This window comes from Chiloscyllium plagiosum, chromosome 18 (genome assembly GCF_004010195.1).
Source record: "Chiloscyllium plagiosum isolate BGI_BamShark_2017 chromosome 18, ASM401019v2, whole genome shotgun sequence".
Taxonomy (NCBI): domain Eukaryota; kingdom Metazoa; phylum Chordata; class Chondrichthyes; order Orectolobiformes; family Hemiscylliidae; genus Chiloscyllium; species Chiloscyllium plagiosum.
In genome coordinates, this window is record NC_057727.1 from 48082530 (window position 1) to 48106998 (window position 24469).

Below are 24469 nucleotides of genomic sequence, written 5' to 3' on the forward strand. Positions count from 1 at the left end.
AATTTTGCTCTTTCCTCAGTGAAATCTGTTCAGAAATGACGAGAACATACACTCACATGCTTCTGAGCATTTATACTATTAGCTAAAAGATCAATTTTCATCACCTTGCAATATATGTTTGGAAGGGAAATCCAGGAGGGAATATAATACAAATGATATAAGGCTGCAATATAAACCTATAAAACAGTTAGTATGATTAATGCTTTTCTATCCAATTTTCAAAGCCTTTAAGAGTGGATAGTGGATGAGAAAATAAATATTCTTTTGCACAAATATATTGAAAGGTCATTATACTGTATGGCTGCGTGAGATGTTGTACTTCACTATTTGTTATTCCTTGAGATACCTAAATATGCCAGATATTTAATCTTTATTATTATTGATACACTGAGAAGATAGCCAAGAAATAAATAGATACAAGCACATTTCTCTAAAGCTGGCTTTAAATTAAGGACATATTGATATTCCATTTAGTCCTCTCCGAGTAGGTCTCATACTTAAGGATGAAAACTAAAGAAACCATGTGTCCCATTGAAAGTAAATGTTTATTCATACATTCCAACTCAACCAAACATTCCAACTCAGGATTTTCTTAATAGTTGATTTTTGTTTGCCGAATTAATTGATCGTAACTCCCATTGTCAAAGCTACATTGGAGAAAATGCCCATTACCAACAGAAAGAAATGTGGGCAGTTTTCACAATGTACCTCTGAAATGATCCATGGCAACTTAGAATAATTCAGGATATGGTTGGGCATAGTGAATGCTTACTTGAGCTAGTGGTTTCTCATGCAATGTTTTGAATGAGTTATTGGACAGCAAAAGCAGAAATATTAACATGCTTGACTCCTTTTAATTTTGTACTGTGTATTTCATCTGTGAAACACTGACCCAGAATTAGCAGTTGTAATGACGGCTAACATATCAACATTGGCAACAACACTCTGAAACTGACAGTGTATTTTGACACCTGCATCTGCAGAATTAAACATGGAAATCCAGTCACTGGTGTCAGTGATTTGCTTGCTCCTCTCCTGAAGCAGATCTGGTAGGTTAAATTTGAGCAACAGTTTGATTTGATGGAAACCTCCTGTTTTTACAAGTTCACGGTTAAAGGTTACACCTTGTTGAATAAGGTGCAATTGGGTTTTGAAGGGCACTATACGTCATAATTACAAATTTAGATCAGAGTAATTATGCAGATGGTCGCACAGTGGTAATGTCACTAGATTAGAAATTTAGGTGTCCACGCTCATATTCTGCGAGAATGGGCTCAAATTCCACCACAATAGTTGGTGGAATTTACTTCAATTCTTTAAAATTATCAAATTATTAGGTAGTCTTGGTACGGTGAACAGGAAACTGATCAATTGTGTTAAAAATCTATTTGGTTCACACATGTACTTTGAGCAACAAATCTGCTAGCCTTTCCTTGTCTGACCCATATGTGACTCCAAACATCTTGTGATGTGGCTGACTCTCAACTACTGTCAAGGGCAAGTTAGGAACAAACATGAAATGTTGGCCTTGTCAATACCATCCATAAACCCATGAATGGCTAAATTTTAAAAAAATTTCTATCTAAAAGCTGCTTCCTATTAGCAAGGGGGCAATATTTTCAAGTGAAAGGCTGGAGATTTAGAGGGGATTTGAGGGAAACCATTTTCATCCAGAGGGTGGTGGGAGTCTGGAATGCGCTGCCTGTAAAGGTAGAAGAGGCAGGAAACCTCATCAACTTGAAAAAGTACATGGATAAGCACTTGAAGTATCATAACATTCAAGGCTATGGGCTTAGTGTGGCAAGTGTGACCAGTGTAGGTAGTAGTATATTTTTGGCAGGATAGACTTGATAGGCCAAAGGGCCGCTTCTGCCCTGTATGATCCTATGATTATAAGAAAACTCCTGTGTAGTTTCAATGTTTATCTTGCTCTCTATAAAATTATTAAAAAGTGAAGAAGAATTGTTGCCTCTTAGTTCCTGATTTGCTACCCCTGAAAATCTTTAAATCGATTCTCTGTTTAAACCTCTTCATGACATCAGTATTGTCGGATGTCTGAGATCTTGTAGCTGACTCTGGGATAAAATGTATGTCAGGAAAAATGAAATCCATATCACAGAGAATGGTAGATCTGTCTGGGCAGCTTTCTTCAAAGCCAACCTCCTTGAGCAGTGAACTATAGCAGGGATTGTCAGGCTGGTGCTGCTGGTGCATTAAATAAGATCCAAAACTGAATTTGAGCCTCTGGGCTCTTTGGCAGAGCAGGGCAATTCATCCTACTCCCTCATTCTTTCCTTAAACCTCTGTAACTCTTTCTCTTGCAAGTGCTTATTCAATTCTCTTTTGAATGTTACTATTGCACCGGCTCCCACTGAGCTTTTGCATGTGCTTTGGGCAAATGTTGAATTTCCTAGTATGTAATCTTTTTGAAGAGTGTTTGGATTTTTTTTTCTTGACTCAGCACTGCCATGCAAAGGTGAAACATTAATTCATGGGAACTGATCAAAAGCAAGAGGAGCAAATTTTTTACAGAGGGTGGTTCGCGTGTAGAATGAACGTCTGAAGGAAGTGGTGGACGTGGGTACAATTACAATATTTAAAAGACATTTGGGTAACTACATGAATAGGAAATGTATGGAGGAATAAGGGCCAGAAGCAGGCAGGTGGGACTAGTTTAGTTTCGGTTTATGTTCAGCATGGTTTGATTGGACAAAGGGTCTTTTAGGTGCTGCATGATTCTATGACTCTATGTGCTGCAGTTAAACAATACAACATAATTCCATGCTTTCAAAACAAAAGACTTACATATATTCAAGTTATCTAATATAATTGGCTAAAAAATTCAACCAAGTTGAAACTATTTTTTCAAAGTAATACATGTTGGGGTTTTAAGTAATAGTTGTAAAACAAACTGAGAAGATTAGACCATAAATTATTGTCCACCTTCAATAAAATCTAATATTACGGAACACCTCCAGGGCTCTCGAAAGTAATTAATAGGTTTCCAACTAAGTCATGCTGGTGGTGGGTTTTACATGATTTAAATTAGTTCGAGATACCAATTTGAATAGCACTACCTCCAGACCAGCAAACTACCTTAAATCTATCCTCTTTTATACATAACTATACCTAAGCTAACAATTCACGGTTCAACTTAATTGTACACATCAGAGCAACTTGAAAACATTATTTTGCTCCTTACCTCAGATAACAATAATAAAAATAATAATAATAATAATGATAAACATAAACTTACTCTTCAGGCAAAAGGTATTGGTCTAGTACCACAACTGGTGGAGTCGGTGGTCTTATTTTAGCCAGTGTCATGATGTGTTCAAAAGTGATGTCTGTCTGAGTGCCCATATCTACCAGCTGACATTCGTGAGATGCATTAATCACTTTTGTCCGCGGAGTTCTTCGCAATACTTGTACGACAATGGGTTCTTTGGCTGTTCTGAAAGCTTCTACTGCCTGCTCATGGGTTGCTCTGGATAGGTCCTTACCATTAACCTGTCAAGCAAAATGTCAAAATCATGAATACATGATAAAATTCTTTCTGTACCAAGAAACCACATACATGCAAGATATGTGGCTGACAAATACCATTACAATAGGGGCTATCGCATTTTATATTCTATTGCTATTACATTTTTCTTACATTACATTACAGTATGGAAACAGGCTCTTCGGCCCAACAAGTCCACACCGACCCGCCGAAGCGCAACCCACCCATACCCCTACATTTACCCCTTACCTAACACTATGGGCAATTTAGCATGGCCAATTCACCTGACCTGCACATCTTTGGACTGTGGGAGGAAACCGGAGCACCCAGAGGAAACCCATGCAGACACAGGGAGAACGTACAAACTCCACACAGTCAGTCGCCTGAGGCGGGAATTGAACCCGGGTCTCAGGCGCTGTGAGGCAGCAGTGCTAACCACTGTGCCACCGTGCCGTGCGTTGTGTAAAGTGACAATTCATTTGTGAAACATCTGCATTTCACTCAAGACATAACTATAATGTGACATGTTCTAGCAAAATCAACTTTCATCAATATTTGTGATTTTCCACATTGCAGTAAATGTATTTTTACACATTATATCTATGCCAAGAAATGAAACACAATGATCAATAATTTTATGGAGAGCATTCAATACAAGTGATAAATCATGGCAAGCTGCTCTTTAGACTGAGAGGGCAAATGTAAAATGATGATAAATGGACCTACAACTTAATTCTATTGAAGGGCCTTTCAAGTTGTAAAATGAGATATAAAAAACATTGCAACCAAGAAACTGGATTAAAATACAGATTCTCACTTTACTTCTTTTGTTGAAGAAGCTTCACTGTAGAATGGTATAGTACAGCTTTTTAGTTCACTGTGCTTAAGTTGTCTTATTTTGATAGAGCTAACCAGTTAATTCCAAACCCTACGCAGGAGCAAATTTCTGCAGATGCTGGAATCTCTACTGGAAACAAAAAGTGTTGGAGATCACAGCGAGTCAGGCAGCATCCATGGGAGAGAGAGCAAACTAACGTTTGAGATAGTGCCTTTTAGGTCACAACAACTTGCAAGGGCAAACAAGTTTTCTCATGTCACCTCTGGCTCATAATTCAATGGCCTTAAATTTGTCATCTCAAGTTACTGACTCTTCTGCTACTGGAAACAGGTTTTCCTTATTCATTCAATACAGTTAAGAATTTTCAGCAACTCTTTCAAATTGTCTGTGAACTTTCTCTGTTCCGATGAGAACAAACTCAGCTTCTTGACTTTCTTCACTCAGCTGAAGTTCCTTGTCCTTATTATCAATGCAGTAAATCTCTTCTGTACCACGTCAAGGTCTAGGTATCCTTCCTAAACTACAGTTCCTCGAATTGAACACTGTACTGCTCCTTTGGCATCATCGTGTACTTTATAAAGGATTATCATAATTTCCAGGCTGTTTTATTTTATTCGTCTATTACTAAAACCAAGGTTTACTTATGCATTTCAATAACTTCCTAACTTTACACACTTACACACTTTACAGCTACCTTTCTGTTCCTGCAGTCCCCGATGTTTCACCATTTAGTTCATATTCGTTGTCCTCTACCTACCAAAATATACCACTTCATACTCCCCTGAATTAAATTTTGATTGCTGTGTCTCTACTTATTTCACTGATCTTTGTCCTTCTGAATTCTTGCAATCCTACTCATTGCTTATTACATTTCTGACTTTTGTCTCATGTTAAAACATTGAAATTGCATTCTGGATAGCCAAATCCAAAAGAGAAGTGGTTCCAACATTGACCAGTGGGCCATACTACCGTGTATCTTCTTCCACTGTGAAAAACTGCTTAGCATTACTTTCTACTTTATCTCAGGGACACAATCTGTATCCAGTTTGCAACTGTCTCTTTAATCCCACAGGCTTCAATTCTGCTGACAAACCTGTATGGTACTGTCAAAAGTATCTGAAAGTTTATACACATAATATTGACCACACTATCTTTATCAAGCCAAGTCTTTGCTTCAAACAACTTGATCAAGCGAACCACAATTTGCCTGTATTAAATATACTAATGGTTTCAAATACTCTCAACACTTTTCTCTTTCACAAGATCCACAGTATATTTTAGCCACTCTTAGTCAAGGTTGTCGCAAGATACATGTGAATGAATGATCGTTACCACATTACAGTAATTCTCCAACACTCTTATTTTCTTCATTCTTTCAGAACCCACAGCTCTATTAAAGCATCTAGTTGCTTCCTGTAGAATCTTGATCTGAGCCTTAAACAAATTTCTTAATAATTTATTCTTTTGGATGAATGGTGAGATAGAAAGTTAAGGATAGCTGCCTTCCTGGTCTGAGAGAAGAGTCATAAATTATGAAGGAGATGAAGTTTATTGCATTACAGTTAGATGAATATGATCCATATGACAGGGAGCACACTGGCCTCAGTTCAGTCACTTCACTCTCTAACTAAGCCCTAGTGATGTCATCACAGAGCATGCTGCTCAGTGCACTCAATCAAGTGTTAATCCTTTCAGGATATAATACAGCACATTCCAGCAGTGTGTCACTGTCTTTGTAATGAAACCTTGTTGACACCTGTCAGTTTGTCTCAACTGTGACTCAAGCATTGTCTGATGGACAGAGCTCCGAGTGCCAAAGGTTGAACTTAACGACTGCAAACCTTTCAGTACGAACTTTACAAGAGCTTCTGCACTTGTAACAATTTTCGGAGACAGATTCATGAAATGTTAGACCTCTGGCTGCATTGTGATGGTCATTTAATATAGAGGGAAAAAAATCCCAGAAGCTTTGTTTATTTGAGTGTGTACAACACCACCATGGTACATGACCTTTCTTCTAAGTTAATTAATCAGAGTGCAGTTGCTCTTTATTGACAACTTGAAATACGCAAAACAGACCCTCAATTAATTTTTCAAATCTCAATTTCATCTCTTTGAAAACTATTTGTAAAAATGGTTCTAACTCACTAGTTCAATGACAAATTACCCAAAGCCTTCCATACAGAAATGTAATAAGTGACCTTTTAAAAACCATTATTAAGAATGTCATTGGCAGAACTTTCCCATTTTCAGTGGAGGTGCTTTGTTGAGTGAGATTCATGGCGCCGAGTCCAACCTGGCTAAGAGCTACCATTCGTACACAATCAGGCTCTGAAGCTTCACTCTCAGGGAAGCGGCTGGCCACAGTGAAAGAGGTGCTTGCTACTCCTGAGACTTTTGGTGTATATGCCAATGGTGCCATATTTAAAGCCCAGCAACATCATCATTGAGATATCTCTGCTGTTGGCTGAAGAAATAAATGCTCCAGGTCTCTGACACTCAGGGTGCTGCTGGAGACAGGCAGTTTTGTCAGAAGCATTAGTTAAGTTGGATCAACGAATGGGGGGTAAATCAACATTACTGGGGCTGTGCTGGCTCTGGCATTCATGTGATTGGCTGGTTCTGTGACTGTCATTGAAAGCCAGGACCTGCACACACTGTGCCTGCCACATATGTGTATGGACGCACACTTTATCACACCAGCCATAGGTGCTCAGCATTAACGGGCAGTGCAAGAGGAAGATGGGGGACTTTGACCTTATTCCAAGAGTCCCTTGCTGTTGATGTTTCTTTTGATCAATGTCCTGATTTTCATACTGAGAAGATTGTTGTTGTTCCCTCATTTTGTCTGCCTGTAGAATATCGCCCTCTTGTCAGCTCCTGTTGTGAAGGGCATAGCATGCTATGATGATGCAGTGCACCTTTTTTAGACTACAGTGCACAGCCTCCACCACAGTGGTTCACACATTCAAATCTCATCGAATGGTCTGCTCCATTAGGGCCTTGGTGCAAGTGTGAACAGCACTGTAGCTTTGCTTTGCTTCAGTCTTAGGGTTTTGTAATGGTGTCATGCAAAATATTTGGCCGTGGTAGCTTTTGCTTTCCCTGTATGGCCCAAAGACATTGGAATGAGACAGTAAATGACAGCTTCTCTATTACGTAATTTTGGCAGTTCCCACAATAGCTGGCACCAATCTTCAGAATGTGGCTGCGATTGTCACAGTTAAGCTGTACAATGATAAAGTGGAAATGTTTTTCTGCTGAGCTGTGCAGGCTAGTAATTGGACATTGTCAAAGCAATGTGAGTTTAGTTGAGTAAAGCTAATGATGATAAAGAATTCCACTGCCTGGAATGTTCCACTTCTCACCTCGGGGGGTGGGAGCAATAAATGACTGTGCTGTTGAGGAAATGGCATGTGTCAACTCAGATACAGTTGGCGGGTCCCCCAGGTTTGGGAGATGCCACATTGGTTCATGAGCTGCTCCTTGAAATAAGCCTCTCTGGCAGACAATTTCAAGGCAGGCGTAGCATCAATATGCACTGGATAGGACCCAGTTTTTCTGTGCAAAGATTCGACTCCAACAGATTTCACCATTGGGTGATGATGGGCCAGGACAACCTTAAACTGAGACTGAAGCTTCACAAACTCCTAACTGACTTGGCAGGATACTCTCAAGTAACCGTGGCCCATTGCTGCAGGACTGATGTTTCCACAGTACCCTAAATGACATACCTGTAATCCTTGGACTGGGTGGACTTGATTGTGGTCCTATCCCTGGACTCTTGGAGGACCAATTACCTGAATTTCTGTGACCTACTGACTGACCTTAGTTCCTCTTGACCCCACTTTGACATTCACATAGGGCCATCTGCTTGAAGCACACGCAGTGTGTATGCGGTGTGATGCTGCAGTTGTGACACTCATGTTGCTACATGGGGATACATGTACCCCGAGACTGGTTAGTGCTTCCCACTGTCCCCATCTGTGCTGAAAAGCATGGCAAGACACAGAAGTTGGAATGAGTGCAGGTACCTGACATTGTGCAGAAGAAAGCAGTTGCACAATGGTCAGCACAAGCATTTGTTGAGCTGCAGTCAGCAGAAACCTGCTCCGATTTACACATTGGGGACTTCCACCGTCTAGTTTCTCGGTGACAGAGAGGCGAATTGCAATGTGGCATAGAAATATGATGTATTGAGGCATTCAAAGGAGAGATTCTGAAGTTACTACGTGTGATTTGAGGGGAAAATTGGAAATGTTGTCCTTGATGTCAAGAATCTGGTCCTTCATTCTCACCGTATTTTAATACCTTTCTCGTGTCTGCTCATGCCAAACCGGGAGGTGAAAGTTTCTTCTATTGTTATCCTCTACTACATCGCAGAGGGTCACAATGATGATCAGGAAGTACTATTTCCGTGAGTGCCTACATGTCTGCTTTCATCAGAGTTTTCACTCACTTAGCAATCTAAACCAGTCTTATTTCTTAATTTCATCACTACACATTTTAAAATTCAAAAAGAATAAGTGAAGTTGCATTTGTTTATATGTGATAATACTACTGTCAGAGCTGATTCCTATTCAGTTTTGAGGTCATCAGTGCAGGATACAACTCAGAATTAACTTAATGGCAGAATTATCCTCATAGTTACTTTGACCTGCTCCAGTTGCACATTAAGGCACTTCTTAAAACCAACTGTATGACTAAACTTTCAGCTGTTTGGCCTTGTGTATTTTGTCTGGTAGCACTTGGATGTACATTGGATGAGTTCTCATGATACAGTGTTATTTTATCATCTAACATGGCGGGGGAAATACCAAAATAATCCAGTATTGCGTGCACCTTATATGGTGAAGATTACAATATCTTTACTTTCATTTATTGTTTTTACACATTTCAACAGAATTTCTACCTGGAATTACCATGATCAATATCACATATTGAGGACTGAGGGTTAAATATGACGTGAAGAAGCTGTGCAGGATAGAATGTTTGCTCAAAATACACCCACAAAGCTCAACTACTTTGGTAAAAGATGATACAAATTGTCAAGAAGGTGGATTGAACAGAATCAGATGACAGCATGCAATTGGGATAGAAATTGGTAATGATAAGAAGAACGAATAGCAATTGGGAACTGCTATCAGTCACACGTTCAAGCTGAGCGGGTAGATAGCTAGCCGTTCAGGCAAGTAAGACAGGCTGCAAGAAATCAAAATAGGATAATCACAGGGGATTTCAATATCCCTGAGGTAAAGTGGTCTGATAAGCGATAAACAGAGAAGCAATTTCCTACATGTAACTGGTGACGACTTCTTAATGCAATATTTCAGCAGAATACGGGAGCTTGGGATCTGGAAGCTTTCGGTTTCACTAGCACGCACAAGTGAAAAGGAATCATTTATTATTGAGGACTGATTAATGTGGGGGAAAAAATAATTAGTGCATATTCTGATTGTTTGCACTACTTCTGAAATATGTCTCTCGAAACCCTCCTCCAGGTGGTTTACCTGGATAACCCAACTCAGATACATTTCCTGCATTTACACCAACTTGCATCACAAGAAAATGCAAACATTAGTTGCTTACAGGGTACCTTGAACAGACGAGATACCCTGTTCTTTAGGGAAAAGTGCAAAGTCTGGTTTAAACAATTAAGGACTCAATAACATAAGAAGTTCATCTGAGTGGCAAAAAGAAGTTGCCAATACTAAGAGTGAAATGTTTCCTGGCAGTTTGAGGCAAGTTACTTGAGTATCTGTGGTGAATAGAATGCTGAGTGCCAATGATGTTAAGCCAAATTGCAATGAAACCAACAGAGTCAGTGTTTTTCAATAAGAAATACTGCCAGTTACATGTGGCCACAAGGACATAGCTTGCGACTTTTTATTTCACAGACTGTTCTTTTGTAATTTATACAAATGATTTGCTTGTGAATATAGGAGTTATGATTAGTACGTTTGCAGATGACACCAAAATTGGGGATGTGGTGGACTGTGAAGAAGGTTATCTCAGAGTGCAACAGACCTTTATCAGATGGGCCAATGAGGGGAGTGGCTGATGGAGTTTAATTTAAATAAATGCAAGGTGCTGCATTTTGGCAAGGCAAATCAGGGCAGGACTTATACACTTAATGGTAAGATCCTGGGGAGTGTTGAGTGCATGTTCATAGCTCCTTCAAAGTGGAGTCACAGGTAGACAGGGTAGTGAAGAAGGTATATGGTTCACTGTTTTTATTGGTCAGTGCATTTAGTGTAGGATTTGGGGGGGTCATGTTGTGACGACACAGGACATTGGTTAGATCACTTTTGGAATGACACATTTAACTTTGGTCTCCCTGCTATAGGAAAGATGTTGTGAAACTTGAAAGGATACAGAAAAAATTTACAAGAATGTTGCCAGGGTTGGAAGGTTTGAGCGATAGGGAGAAGCTGAATATCTGGGGCTATTTTCCCTGGAGTGTCAGAGGCTATGGGGGGACCTTATAGAGGATTATAAAGTCAGGGAGGGCATGGATGGGGTGACTATCTTTTTCCCAGGATAGGGGTGTCCAAAACTAAAGGGTATAGGTTTAAGGGGAAAGATTTAAAAAGGTACCTAAGGGGCATTTTTTTTCATGCAGAGGGTGGTGCATGTATGGAATGAGTTGCCAGAGGAAGTGGTGGAGGCTGGTACAATACCAACACTTAAAAGGCATCTGGATGAATATATGAATAGGACTTTTCTAGGGGGATATGGGCCAAGTGCTGGTAGATGGGACTACATCGGTTTAGGATATCTGGTCAGCAAGGACAAGTTGGACCGGAGGGTCTATTTCTGTTCTGCACTATTCTATGACAAGGTGTATGGGTGAGCATGTTGGAAATTGACTAAATCACTATCACCACAGATGAGAAAAACTCCATGTATTAGAATGAATGTAGCTAATCGCTAAATGAAAATCTAAAAAGGAAATATATAAGACAAGTTCTAGTCTATGCCTGGGCACTGAGCTTTCTGAATGGGAGGTGACATCTGTCTGTCACTTAGTCAATTTGGAAGAGAATACTTCCTGTAACATCCAATTAGCTGTTGTCATTTATTATTTCTTGAGGGAAGAAGAAAAAGGAGAAATACGGTTTTACAAATCTGGCCAATGAAGTATATCAGTGAAGGAAAGGGAAAATAATTCAGAAACGGATTATTTTGTGTCTTTCTCTCAATTTTTATCTTCGTTCTTTTGGTAAATATATATATACAGTCATAGACTCATAGAGAAGTACAGATTGGAAACACACCCTTCGGTCCAACTCGTCCACGTCGACCAGATATCTAGTCCCATTTGCCAGCACTTGGCCCATATTCCTCTAAACTCTTCCCAATTCATATACCCATCCAGATGCCTTTTAAATGTTGCAATTGTACCAGCCTCCACCATTTCCTTTAGCAGCTCATTCCATACACGCATTACCCTCTGCATGAAAAAGTTGCCTGTTAGGTCCCTTTTATACTTTTCCCCTCTCATCCTAAACCTATGTCCTCTAGTTCCGGGCTCCCTCACCCCAGGGAGAAGACTTTGTCGATTTATGTGATGAACAAATGAAAAGCATTAAAGATAATAATTGATTGCATAATCATTGAATATCCTAATAATCTTGTGAGAACTGGAGATAGCAATTTAAGGTGATTGGCACAATAAACCAATGTGGAATGAGGGGAAAAGAATGCATCAACTGATTCAGATCTGGAATTCACTGTCTGTTGAGCTTGGTGAAAGCTGATTTAAGTCCAGCTATTTGGACAATTACCGAAGGACAAAAATTGAGTGCTGCAGGGAAAGGCGTAAGACAAATGGAGTCTTTGTTAGCAGAGAATGGGCTCTGAAATGATGGGCCAAGTGGCCTCCCTTTGAAGATTTCATTCAAATCTAGTCCTGTCCTATGGAGCAAGTCCTCTAACCCTACCAATATGCATCGTTTAAATGGTAATGGAACAGAAATTTTCCCATTAGAGGCAAGCGAGATACTTGTGTGAAAGCAACATTTTTGTGTGCATTAAAACAGAAACAGTTGTTCTTCTGAGAGGCAAAAGTTACTGTAAAATGAATCAGTCAAAAATATTAAATATCCAGTGGTGCAGTCTGTTGTAGATTATTTTCATGACATTAAAATTCTTGTTTGCATTATCACATGATGTGCGGTTTGTGGGTAATGTAATATAACTTAGCTTTTAGATGCACGGTGACTCAATGGTTAGCACTGCTGCCTCACAGCACCAGGCACTCAGGTTTGATTCCTGCCTTGGGTAACTGTCTGTGTGGAGTTTACACATTGTCCTCGTGTCTGCGTGGGTTTCCTCCCACAATGTAAAGATGTGCACTTCAGGTGAATTGACAATGCTAAATTGCCCATAGTGTTAGGTGTATTAGTCAGGGGGTAAATACAGGTTTGGAGAGTTGGTGTGGACTTGTTGGGCCAAAGGGCATGTTTCCAAACTGTAGGGAATCTAATCTAATATCAAGAGCACTTCATTCATATTTTGCCGTCTATTTCTCCTTGTATTTTAGAAACAAATGATATATTTTCAGTTCAGGTGATGAGTATATGTTTGCTCTTGTGAACACTGTTTAGATATCTTCACAAATTGTTACAGTATGTTTCAGAATGTGGTAAGTATTGAAATCACAAACGATGCTGTGTTTTTTTTGAAGGTGTAATGATCAGAATTCTGATTGAGTGAGGAAAGATTCCTATCCTTTCAAATATACTATACATGAATATCTGTCCAAAAACCCCCAAATCTTCCTGCATTGGTTACGATATGTATATATACATACATCTATACACACACACACACAAAACAGGTCATCACATTTAAATTTGTGTTTTGGAAGTTGCAAATGTGCTTAAATCAGACACTGAGTAAATTCAGTTTATGAAACAATGAAGATTGCCCAATCAAATCACTTATAAAAATAAGCCTCCATACAAATTATTTTAACACTAAAAGTTAACTTACAAATTACAAATGTTGTCATCTCTAAAAAAGGTTTTGTCTTACAGATGGTTTCAGTTCCTATTTTACAGATAGTGTGCAGCAAGATTTAATCACATTAATCTCCTTTTTTAATTAAAATTCCTAGTTACTCTGATGTATTTTAATCAACACTACCTGCTATCTGAAGCAAGTATATAATAATTATTTCTTTTAACTTCATAATCTGATGGTAATTTGTACATATAACGTAATGATCACCTTTTCTGGAATTTCTGATTAAAGACACCAAGTCTTTAAATGAACACATTTAAATAAATCATGTTGCCTACAGCATTAGTAATTAATTATATCAATAATGTTATGAGGCACCACAAATTAATTTGAGATTGTGACAAAAGACTACTATTTGCAGTTTCTCTGGATGAGCTAGCATTTAATTCCCGACTTTCATCAGATTTTCATTAATGTATCTCACAAGTATACAGCATGCGTACAACGTGACAGCGAGTAGGTAACGTGTTCCCAGGAGCAAATTACTGCTAATGCTGGAATGATGTCCAGCAGTTGTTTTCAGTTTGTGATGCTTAGACTCAGTGGTAGTTATTGAGGCACAGCAGCACTTGTGAATTTTTATTTTGAAGGGAGAGTGCACCTATTGTTTACTTGATCCCACATTCACCTTTTCCCTATAAACCCTGCATACTCTTTCTTTTCAACTAACAAGCCAAATCTTTGCTGAATGCCTTGATTGAACTTGCCTCCACTGCAATCTCAGTCTGTACATTACAGATCCTGAACACTTGCTGCCAGGGAAAAAGGTTTTGTCTAATATCATCACTACTTTTTTTTTTGCCAGTCACCTTAAATCTACACTGCCTAGTTCTTGATCCTTCTGTAGTTTTTGTTCATACGTTCTATCCAGAAACCTCATGATTTTGAATGTCTCTCACTATATCCTGTGAAATGCCTGCAAGGAAATCAGTCTCAACTTCTCCAGTCTGTATAACTGCAGTTCCTCTTCACTGGATTCACATGCAGTAATCTTTCCTGCACCTATTCAAATGCCTTCACATCCTTCCAAAAGCACGTTGCCTAGAATTGGACACAATAGTTGAGACTGAAACAGTGGTTTATACAAATTTTATTGATATGCCTTGCTTTTATTGATAAAGCCCAAAGTGCCCTCAGCTTTCTTAACCACTCTCAATGTGACCTCCCATCTTTTATATTTTTAGCACAAATACACTGAGGTTCCTCTGCTCCTACAGCCTTTTTTTGAGTAGTCCCCTTTACATTACGTTTTTCTCGATATTCTTTGTATAACAACATGAATCACTTCACACATATTGGTATTAAATTTCATCTGCCACTTATCTGCCCATTCCACTAACCTGCCTGTATCCTTTTGAAATTCTATATTTTCCTGCTTTCAATACTCCCACATTTTTCGATGTCTACAAATTTTGAATTGTGCCCGGTGCATTTGACATCTAAGTCATTCACACATGTCAGAAAAAGCAAGGCCCTAACACCAATCCCTGGAGGTAAAAACAATGACTGCAGATGCTGGAAACCAGATTCTGGATCAGTGGTGCTGGAAGAGCACAGCAATTCAGGCAGCCATCTAAGTCATTCACACATGTCAGAAAGAGCAAGGCCCTAACACCAATCCCTGGAGGTTCCACTATAAAACTTTCACCAGTCTGAAAAACATTAATAAACTATTATTCATTGTTTGCTGTCACTTAGTCAATTTCATGTCCACGGTGCTACTATTCTCTTTTTTACCCCATGAATTACAACTTAGCTCAGATACCTGTGGTGCAGCACTTCACTAAATGCCTTTTGAAAGTCCGTGTATATCACATCAAAAGCATTATCATCATTAACTCTCTTTGTTAGCTCATTACTCAAGGAAATTAGCAAACCCATTCTTAACCCATTTATTGCTTACCCTTAATAAATTTGTGCTGGCTTTCCTTAATTGGCCTGCATGTCCTGAAGAGATGATTAGTTTTGTCCCGAATTATCATTCTTGAGGGCTGGTCTGCTTAGTTGGCTGGACAACCAATTTGTAATGTAGAGTCATACCAACAGCATGGGTTCAATTCCCACAAAGAATAACGTTACCATGAAGAACTCTTCTTCTCACACCTCCTTTGCCTGAAATGTGGTGTCCTTCAGGTTAAACCACAAGCAGTTGTCCCTCTTCTGCAGGACTATGGTGACTTTATCTTTAATGATCATTTTTTTTTTGGACTTGTCTTTATATCTTTTTTAAACAAGGATGCAATTCCCCAATCTCTTGTCAGCACCCTGAGTGCAAATAAATTAGCGAATTCTGGCAGATGTCATTATTATTTCTACTCTCTCGACTGAACCTTCACAAAGTATCCTTGGATGGTCACCTCATCCTGGGGCCTTGCTGACATTAATCCTGACAGTCTATCCAATGCATACTACTCATCAATTTAAAACACTCCAAGTATCTGAACTAACTTATTTTTGGTACAGCCAGATGCAAAATATTCATTTAATATTTCAGTCATGCTCCTGTTGCCTATTTTGATCCCTATTTGGCCCTACTTTTATTCTTCTCTGTCTAAATTAATCTTTTGGATTCCCTAATATGTCAGCTGCCAGTGCCTTTTCACAATCCTTCTTTGCTTCTCCTAACTGTTGCTCCATTTCCCTTCTGATTCTTCAATCTATATTCTTGGTTCCATTGTCCACTTCACATTTGTTATGAGGCAACATTTTCTTCTTCATATTTATCGCTATCTCATTTGTCATAGAGGGAGCTCTGGATTTGTTTGCTCTATATTTCACCTTCATGGGAATGTTCGTTGATTGTGCTTGAACACTCTCTGTTTACAGGCAGCCATTTTCACTTCTAGTTTTGCCTGATAACCTTCCATTTCAATTTTTCTGACTCAGATCCATTCTTCCCATTTCGATTGGCTATTCCCCCACTCAGTCATTCTTACTCTGCATTGTTCCTTTTCAATTTATATAGCAATATAAAGCTAATTTATATTTATAAATTTATAAAGCTCATGACACAATAATTACCATCCCTTAATGGTACATGACTGACACGTGATTTATTTGGCCCTAATTCCTAAAAATCAAATCGAGAAACACTTATTTTCTTCTTGGATTGAAAGCATAGGGCTGAATTTTACCAGAATCAGCTAAATGTTTATTCTGGCAAATTCAGGAAGGGTGTCTTTCTGTGAGCCTCACTCTATTCTCTAAAGCTCAGCTCATTACCTAGGCATTACGCTCCTATGTCATCCTGCTCACACCATCTGCTGTCTCACCCGAGGTGGAGGTACTTGTCATTGCCAAGATGTCCTCAACCTTCCGGCATTAGTGTCTTTTTTATTGTCCAGATATGCATCAGAGCAAGTGCTGCCAGCTAGGGGCTGATCTTCAGTATACAACTAGTCAGAGAGGAGCCAAAAAGGTAGCTTTCTCAGGGCTTCATGACAAATACAAGTGCACATGCATAAATGTATTCCTTGATAAGAATCAAAGTACACAGTTTACTCACCAAAAGTGATACTTCCTTGAATTAGAGAGTATTATTCTTTAACCAATGACAGTGTAGCCTGCAGCTCAGTACTGTTAACCATCACCCACCAGTAACCACACCCCCCCACCCCCAGTCAATGCCAATCTGCCTTTGACTATCGATTACATTCCCCTTCCCTCCGTAATCCATGTTTTCCAATTCACTATTGTCTCTCACCTTTGTGTTTCAGTTGCCCTTTACAATATTGTCCCCTCTTCATCCCAGCATGCTGCCTTCAATCCCTCTAATTGACCTCTCCCACAGCAGTGACCTTGGATAAACTCCACTTACTTTAATTAAGTTGACCCCAAGGACTGACTGTGGCCTAAAACCCAGACAGTAGTACAGGCCTGAAGCTAAATGCCCTAAAACTCCAGCACAGAATAGGACCATTTATCCAGCTGGTTAGTGTGAGCTCTCCATGTAGAGAAATCCGGTCAGTCCCATTCCCTACTCTACCTCCATCATCTGCAAGTTTAGATCATCTAAGTACTTATCCAGGTTCCCCTACTGAGTGATAGGTGTGGATTAATAATTTCAGTGAGTTGCATGAAAAAAGTCTTTCTCACATTCTCCCTTGTATCTTCTGACCAAACCGTTAGATCTCTGCCTCCCTGTATCAAAGTTAAAGTTACTTAGAACTGCTTTGCTTTGTCTACCTTTTCTAACCAGTTCATTATCTTGCACACTTATATCAAATCTCCCTTCAATCTCTTTCACTCCAAGGAAAACAACCAGCAAAAACAATGGAATTTAATCTGAAGAAATATGAAGTAATGCATTTTGGCAGAAGGGACTGGAAGAGGAAGTAAACATTAAGTGGCACCATTCTCAAGACTTTACATGAGCATTGAGATCTTGAGATTCATGTGCTCACATCTGTGAGGATGGCAGGATGTACTGAGACAGTAATTTGTGAAACATGTGGGGCCTTGGGCTTCACAAATACAAATATATTGAGAACAAAAGCAAAGTTATGCTGAACATGAATAAAGTTCTAGTCGGGCCACAAGTAGAGTATTTGATTTTGGTTACCACACGTTACGAAGCATGCAAAGAACTTCAAAAGGATGCAGAAGAGATTGACCCAGAAAAGTTTCAGGTTTGAGGAATTTTAACTATACGTTTAGGTTGGAGAAGTTCACAGAACACAGAGTTGTGACAATGCAGGAGGCGATAAATTCGCATTCAATTAATGGCTTGTGTGCTCCATTAACTTTTCGGTTTTGAAATCAAAACTCAAAAGGAAAATATAATGCATTGCACAAATTTTCACTAGTTGCAGTGAAAATTTTAATTATTTTAAATTTTAGCACCAAAAAAAAACTAAAAGGGCAATTAGGGAATAGTAACAATACCAATCTTGCCAGCAATGCTCACATTCCATGAGAGGAAGAAAATAACATTGGACCTCCCTATGCCTTTACTATTCAATACAAATTTAAGCCATATGATTTTCAATTTCCTATTAGCCAGGAATAACACTTATAGCTGTGCATTATTTTCAAGCTCTGAAATATTTTATTGCTCATTTATTTAAGGTGACAAAGTTTTATGATAGGTTGCAATGTATGCACCTAATCACTGATATAGTCTTTGCTCCATATTAGCTTTCTCTTACCGAATGATCTTTTAAACTAATTAATGGAAGAATTTCACCACAATCCACGTGGAACAGTAACTTTGCTGAATGGCCTAGCTTTCACCTTTTGAATCAGATTTCATTCAGTGGGTGAACTAACTCTTGTTTGGTTGTGTTCATTTTGTCAGTAGAAATTGGCTGTGGCTTTCACTGAACAGAGGCTAATGGGTTTCACCAGGCAACTCTAAATTATTGCAAAAAAACCAAAATTGGCTATCAACTTCACTCCCTTTTTCGGGCCAGAAGGTATTAAGTAGCACAACAATAAACTTTGGCAACCAAGTTTTCAATGCACATCTTACCCAACCTATTTGTAATGTTCACATTTACAGACCCTACTAAGAGTAGAAAAAAATTCTCCCATACACCGAAAATGGAGACTTGGAGAATTTCTATTGGAGCAAAACACATCTAGACATGTGTAAGTGCTGACAAGTAGTAGAGTCTTACTATCAAACTCATATAAGTGCAGCAGAAAGAGAAAAATGTTGACTGCCATTACATTGGGTCAGATTCAGCAAGGCATGGTTATCACATTCATATTGCTACTGTGCTCCATTTTAAGTAAAGAGCGAGCTTTGCTTTTCTGACAAGAGATTCCGATCAGGACTCCTTCAGAAATGCAGAGCCATATGCCTGACAGATTCCTTGTAACAAGGATATTCAGGAAAGGGGAAACCATGGCCCCTTTTATCACAGGAGGTCTTCCATATCCCACAGGGGATAGTGGAGCGGAGGGTACAGGAAGGTGTTGCAAAGGAGTTAGGGTGGTGTCAGCTCCCGGAGGGGAGTGAGGGAGCATGTATCTCTCCTGGGGGAGAAGGATTGTCAGGTCCGGTGGTAGAGGGGGGAGGAGGAAGAGTAACATCCTACTTAAAGCTCCCAGGTAACATGAATCTTGCAGTGATGTTTTGTAAATGTAACTCAGTATGGGAGTAGGACAGTTTGCTGCGGAAATAATGATGACACGAACAGTGCACATGGCAATTTTTACCAACTGAAAATGCCAGAGACATTTTGATTTGTTCATTCTATGTAAAGATATAACAAGTTGTAAATACAGTGAAACAACTAGTCTGGAACTGCAAGCTAACTTGTAGAAGTGTGGAAATTTCTTCCTTTCGATTTTAATTACTGTTGGAATTTTTAAGAAAAAAAACGTTGCTGCCTTGTTTCTTTCTCCCTCTCTTCATACCATACTTGTTAATTTTTTTTCCTTCAGCAGACTTAACACTGAATTAAAATTCCAAGCTTACACAATAGATAGCTTTATCAATTACAGCAAGCGAAATCCTTAGTACAGGCTGAAGAAAGATATGTCGGAAACACTGAAGTGGGAGGTGACATCATTGGTGCAGTAGAGACTGAGAAACTGGGAGAATGGAAGAGGAAATGGGTTGGAAGGGAATATAGTCAAGATAAGAACAGGAGTGAGTTGGCCATAGAGGCCCTTGAGTCTATTTCACACTTGATAAGACCATGACTGATCTGCAGTTGTATTCTCCATGTCTGTCTTTTCCCCATATCCATTGGTACCTTTGAATAAGAACAATCTATGAAGCTCAGTTTTAACTCAGCATTCTCTTTGCATTAGCAAAGGAGTTGTGGAAAGGAGTTTCAAATTTCCAGCACGCTTTGTCTGAAGGAATGTTTCCCAATTTCACTCCAAATGAGACCCAGCTTCAATTCCATTGACCATGAAGCCCTCCACCACCGTTACAGTCAATCCTATACTGATGGTCAGTTAGCTCAGATGGTAGGCAGATGCTTTGTGATGCAGAGTGGCACCAACAGTGTGGATTCAATTCCCATACCAGCTGAGGTCACCATGAGATCTCACATTCTTGTCCTCACCCCTTCCCTGAGGTATGGTGGCCCTGAGGTTACATTCATGACCAGCTGTCACTCTCGAATGAGAGATTAGCCAATTTGGTTGCTTCCACATTTTCCAATCCCCAAAGAGCAGCAATTTCCAACTAGTTTCTCTCAAACAACCCGATCAGTTTCACTTAATATCCCAAAGGCTTAAGTTAAATCACTCCTCGTCCTTCTAAGGAGTGCGGTGGAGGGAGGATCTTCAGGTGACGATAATGACACGCCTGCAAAAAATGGTGTGATGTTTGATGGTGGAGCCATGATCCAATTGAAGGTAAAAGGACATGTCAGAGAATTGGCATTCTGCCTCATTCCATCCTGACAGCTGGCCCACTCCTCTGCTAGTTAGGAATATAGATCTAGAGGGTATAATGGTCTTATTTCATGAGGACAATAAATTAGCAGTCAACAACATTCTTCTGCCCCTTAAAACCTCATCCCTCACCCACCCACCCTGCATGACCCCTATATTTCCATGCATTCTCAATAGCCAGTCAGGATGTCTTTGAAATGGATATTTAAAAAGAAGCTTGTGGTCTAATACAATGGTCATTCAATCACTCTCATTCATGGAAGAAATTCTACATACTTATAGACTTTCAAGTAATCAATCCATAGTAGGAACAAATATTTATTCACTTAGAGCAAAGACAGATAATTCTTTAATAATTGTTTCAAACCATCAAAATGGGAACCCAGACCCCTGCTTAAATGTGTGCTCTTGCATATTTTGAAAACTAGTCAAGCATTCATAGAAAGGTTTTATATTTAGGACTGTAAAAGTCTGCTCCTGCATAAAAAAGTAGCCATGAGTGATGGAGAAAACTCAAATTTCCTGCAGGGTTTACTGTGGTGACCCCAAACTCAGAAAGGGCACATGTGGGGTCATGAACCTAAGCCCTTCAGATCTGCACAATGGCTGCACAAAAATAGCAAACCGATGGGAAGACACTGGAAAAGGTAAATTAGTGCAGTTTCTGCATTTTATGTCATTTTCCATGGCTTTGACATTCAATTCAAAAGTAGCCTTATTGCATTTCCTGTCCAGAGTCTCATAAATGCATCTTCAATCTGGTTGGTTAGGGAAATGCACAGTTCATTGCCACATTCCCTGGAGAAGGTGTCAAGCTGGCTTTCCAATGACACTCAGTTTCAGAGCAGAATCCCATTGTCTATGGGCTAGTATAACTGGAGCTGTTTGCTCACTGCCAACAGCAAAATTCAGACTATAATGCCTTTTGCAATAATTTTGATTCGACACATGTAACATCAAAAGAAGAGACTGATTCAATGCTCAGGGATTTTCAGTTCAGATGAAGATCCCATTTTCAAATGGAGTAGTCTGTCGATCTATTGCAAGGATATTGTTAGCACTCGGGGAGCAACCGCAGATCAGGACTAATGGGAAAGATACCATGCTGAAAGCAGGTGCAAGTTGGAGGGAGGAGGGAGAGCTGAAGCTTGAAGATGCATTGTAGAATCAGGAGAGAGTAGGAGACCGCAGGACATGGCTTCCAGCCACTCCACCTACTGGCTCCCTGTCCACAATAGAACCTTTGATAGTTGCCCATAATGACTGTCTGGGGGTGGCACTACACTGCAGATTCCCTGGAAGATTTTTGCACTTGCTCAGGGCCTGAAGAATCCAGGTTGAGAACAACCCATCTGGTAACAACAGTGCATGGCTGCACAAAGGCCAGAGATCATCAGGAGCAATTTCAAGAAAACAATCTCATTTAAGTATTTTGTAGTTAAATTTAATTCTTACATTTTATATTAAGTTTTGGAGTCCTGCAAGTCTTTCAATTTGAATTTTTAAGAATTATGCAAGAGTTATTGTGTGCACTTCTGGTCATATACAATCCATTTGGGTCATACAGCACAGAAACAGACCCTTCGGGCCAACCAGTCCTTACCGAACACAATCCCAAACTAAACTAGTCCCATCTGCTGCTCCTGGCCAATATTCTTCCAAATCTTTCCTATTTGCAAATGTAACGCAACAATTCATAGTGGACACCTGGGAAATTGGTGTGCAGAGTGAGAAACTTAGCCTTGATACCCAAATGTATAAAAAGTAATGCATTTTTTAAACAGTGGTTAACCTTTGAATTAGGAACCTGTCAACAACCGTGACTGTGATTAATGTTTCTTGTTCTTAAACAAAGTTATTGGAATACACTTAGAAGAATGTACAAATTAGAATACGGTTCCTGCACTTTCCTCCAATCTTACTTTGTGATGCTCAGTGAGGGAAATAAATTTTTGACTTGTCAAATACACTTTATGTTACACAGTATAGTCTATGTTTAGTGGATATTAAGCATGATAATTCTGACACAATAAAAGCAGTATCATGTAGCTAGCTTATATAAAAGAATAACTATCAGTTTACCATCATTTTACATGCTGTGTACTTTCCTCACAGCAAAGAAATCAATTGGTTTTATTTGGTGTAATTGCTTAGTCCTGTTGGGAAATATGCCACAAATGATTCACTGTTTGTTCCCTTACTCAATAAATGCACCAATTGTAGTCACCCCAGAGTCCTCAAGGGAACAGTTAGTGCAGTACATCTCAGCTGTGAAAGACGGATTTGTCTTATGTATTGAAATTCTTCTGGCATTCACAAGCATGGTTTCTGTATCCTACAATAGCTTTCATCATTGCTCAAGCTTTTCACTGTAACACAAAGACAGCTACCCAAACAATGTATAGCCACTCCCAGTGAGGGCACTCACTCAACCAAAAGTAGGATGAACCATGGCTAAATTGGAGTTATATGTTTGCAGAAATAAAAGCACGACACAGTGAAAATCTTATTTTAAAAAAGGCACATTCTTTTGGTGTCAGGGGAAAACTTAAAAACATACTGAATTTTCCAAACAGTAAATTATGATTAATGAAATATTCATTAAATTTATTAAGTCATAATGTGGAAAATTGGAGGTGGCATGGTGGCTCAGTGGTTAGCACTGCTGCCTCACAGCACCAGGGACCCAGGTTTGATTCCAACCTCGGGCGACTATCTGTGCAGAGCTTGCACATTCTTCCCATGTCTGCGTGGGTTTCTTCCAGGTGTGCCGGTTTCCTCCCGCAGTCCAAAGATGTGCAGGTCAGGTGAATTGGCCATGCTAAATTGCCCATATTGTTCAGGGATGTGTAGGCTAGATGCATTAGTTTGGGAAAAGGAGAGTAATAGGTGCAAGGGAATGGGTCTGGGTAGGATACTCTTCAGAGGGTCAGAGTGGACTTGTTGGGCCTAATGGCCTGTTTCCAAACTGTAGGGATTCTAATTCTAAAATATTGGCAGAATTCTAACTTGGTACTTTCATTCAGCAATAGAAAGAGATTTGTACTCAGCAAGGGTCAGAATATACTTTTCAGGAGTGATTCATTTGCCGTACGAATAGAAATAGTGATTGCAATAAATTCCGTGTAAAGTCAGAGTTATCTGCTGACTTATATGGAAAGAATTAGAGTGCCTTTGAAAATTCCAATTCTGGCAGACGACTGTACTTTGCACATTCGCCCAGTGGCTGTGTAGCTTTTCTCCCACAGTCGAAAGATGTGCAGGTTAGGTGGATTGGCCATGGGACTGGGTAGGGGGGGTGAGTCTGGGTGGGATGCTCTTTAGTGGGTCAGTGCTGACTCAATGGGCGGAATGGCCTGTTTCCTCACAGTAGGGATTCTATGACTGCAGTCACTTCTCAAGAATGACTAATCCACCAGCAGCTGAATCAAAGAAGATTCATATAAGGCATTAAGAGAATTCAGATGAAAAATACCACAGATGACCTACAAGCATTTCTCAATGTAAAACAAAAAGGTTTGAAATCACAGATGGTTGGATGTAAAGGAACACACCTGCCAGAAATGTTACAAACACACAGGCAGGGAGTGAGCACTAGCACTGAGAGCCTCACCTTTGACCCTACAAATCATGGCTACAAATGTTCAATGATCCAATTAAGTCAGGCAAGATAATATTTTGTCCAGTCACCTTGGGAGTCAGTACATACTTCAGCCTTGGAAAAGAATTGTTAAATAACCATC

At 39.5% G+C, this 24469-nt stretch overlaps 1 protein-coding gene across 7 annotated transcripts in view; it reads right to left on the bottom strand.

The window, feature by feature from the left end:
• Positions 1-24469, bottom strand: part of pdzrn3b (PDZ domain containing RING finger 3b) — a 305300-nt gene that overhangs the window by 29470 nt on the left and 251361 nt on the right. For all 7 annotated transcript variants that reach the window (XM_043708361.1, XM_043708360.1, XM_043708359.1 and 4 more), the window contains one exon: positions 3257-3510. In XM_043708361.1, coding sequence (XP_043564296.1) covers positions 3257-3510 — 254 coding nt within the window. The remainder of the gene's footprint in view (positions 1-3256; positions 3511-24469) is intronic.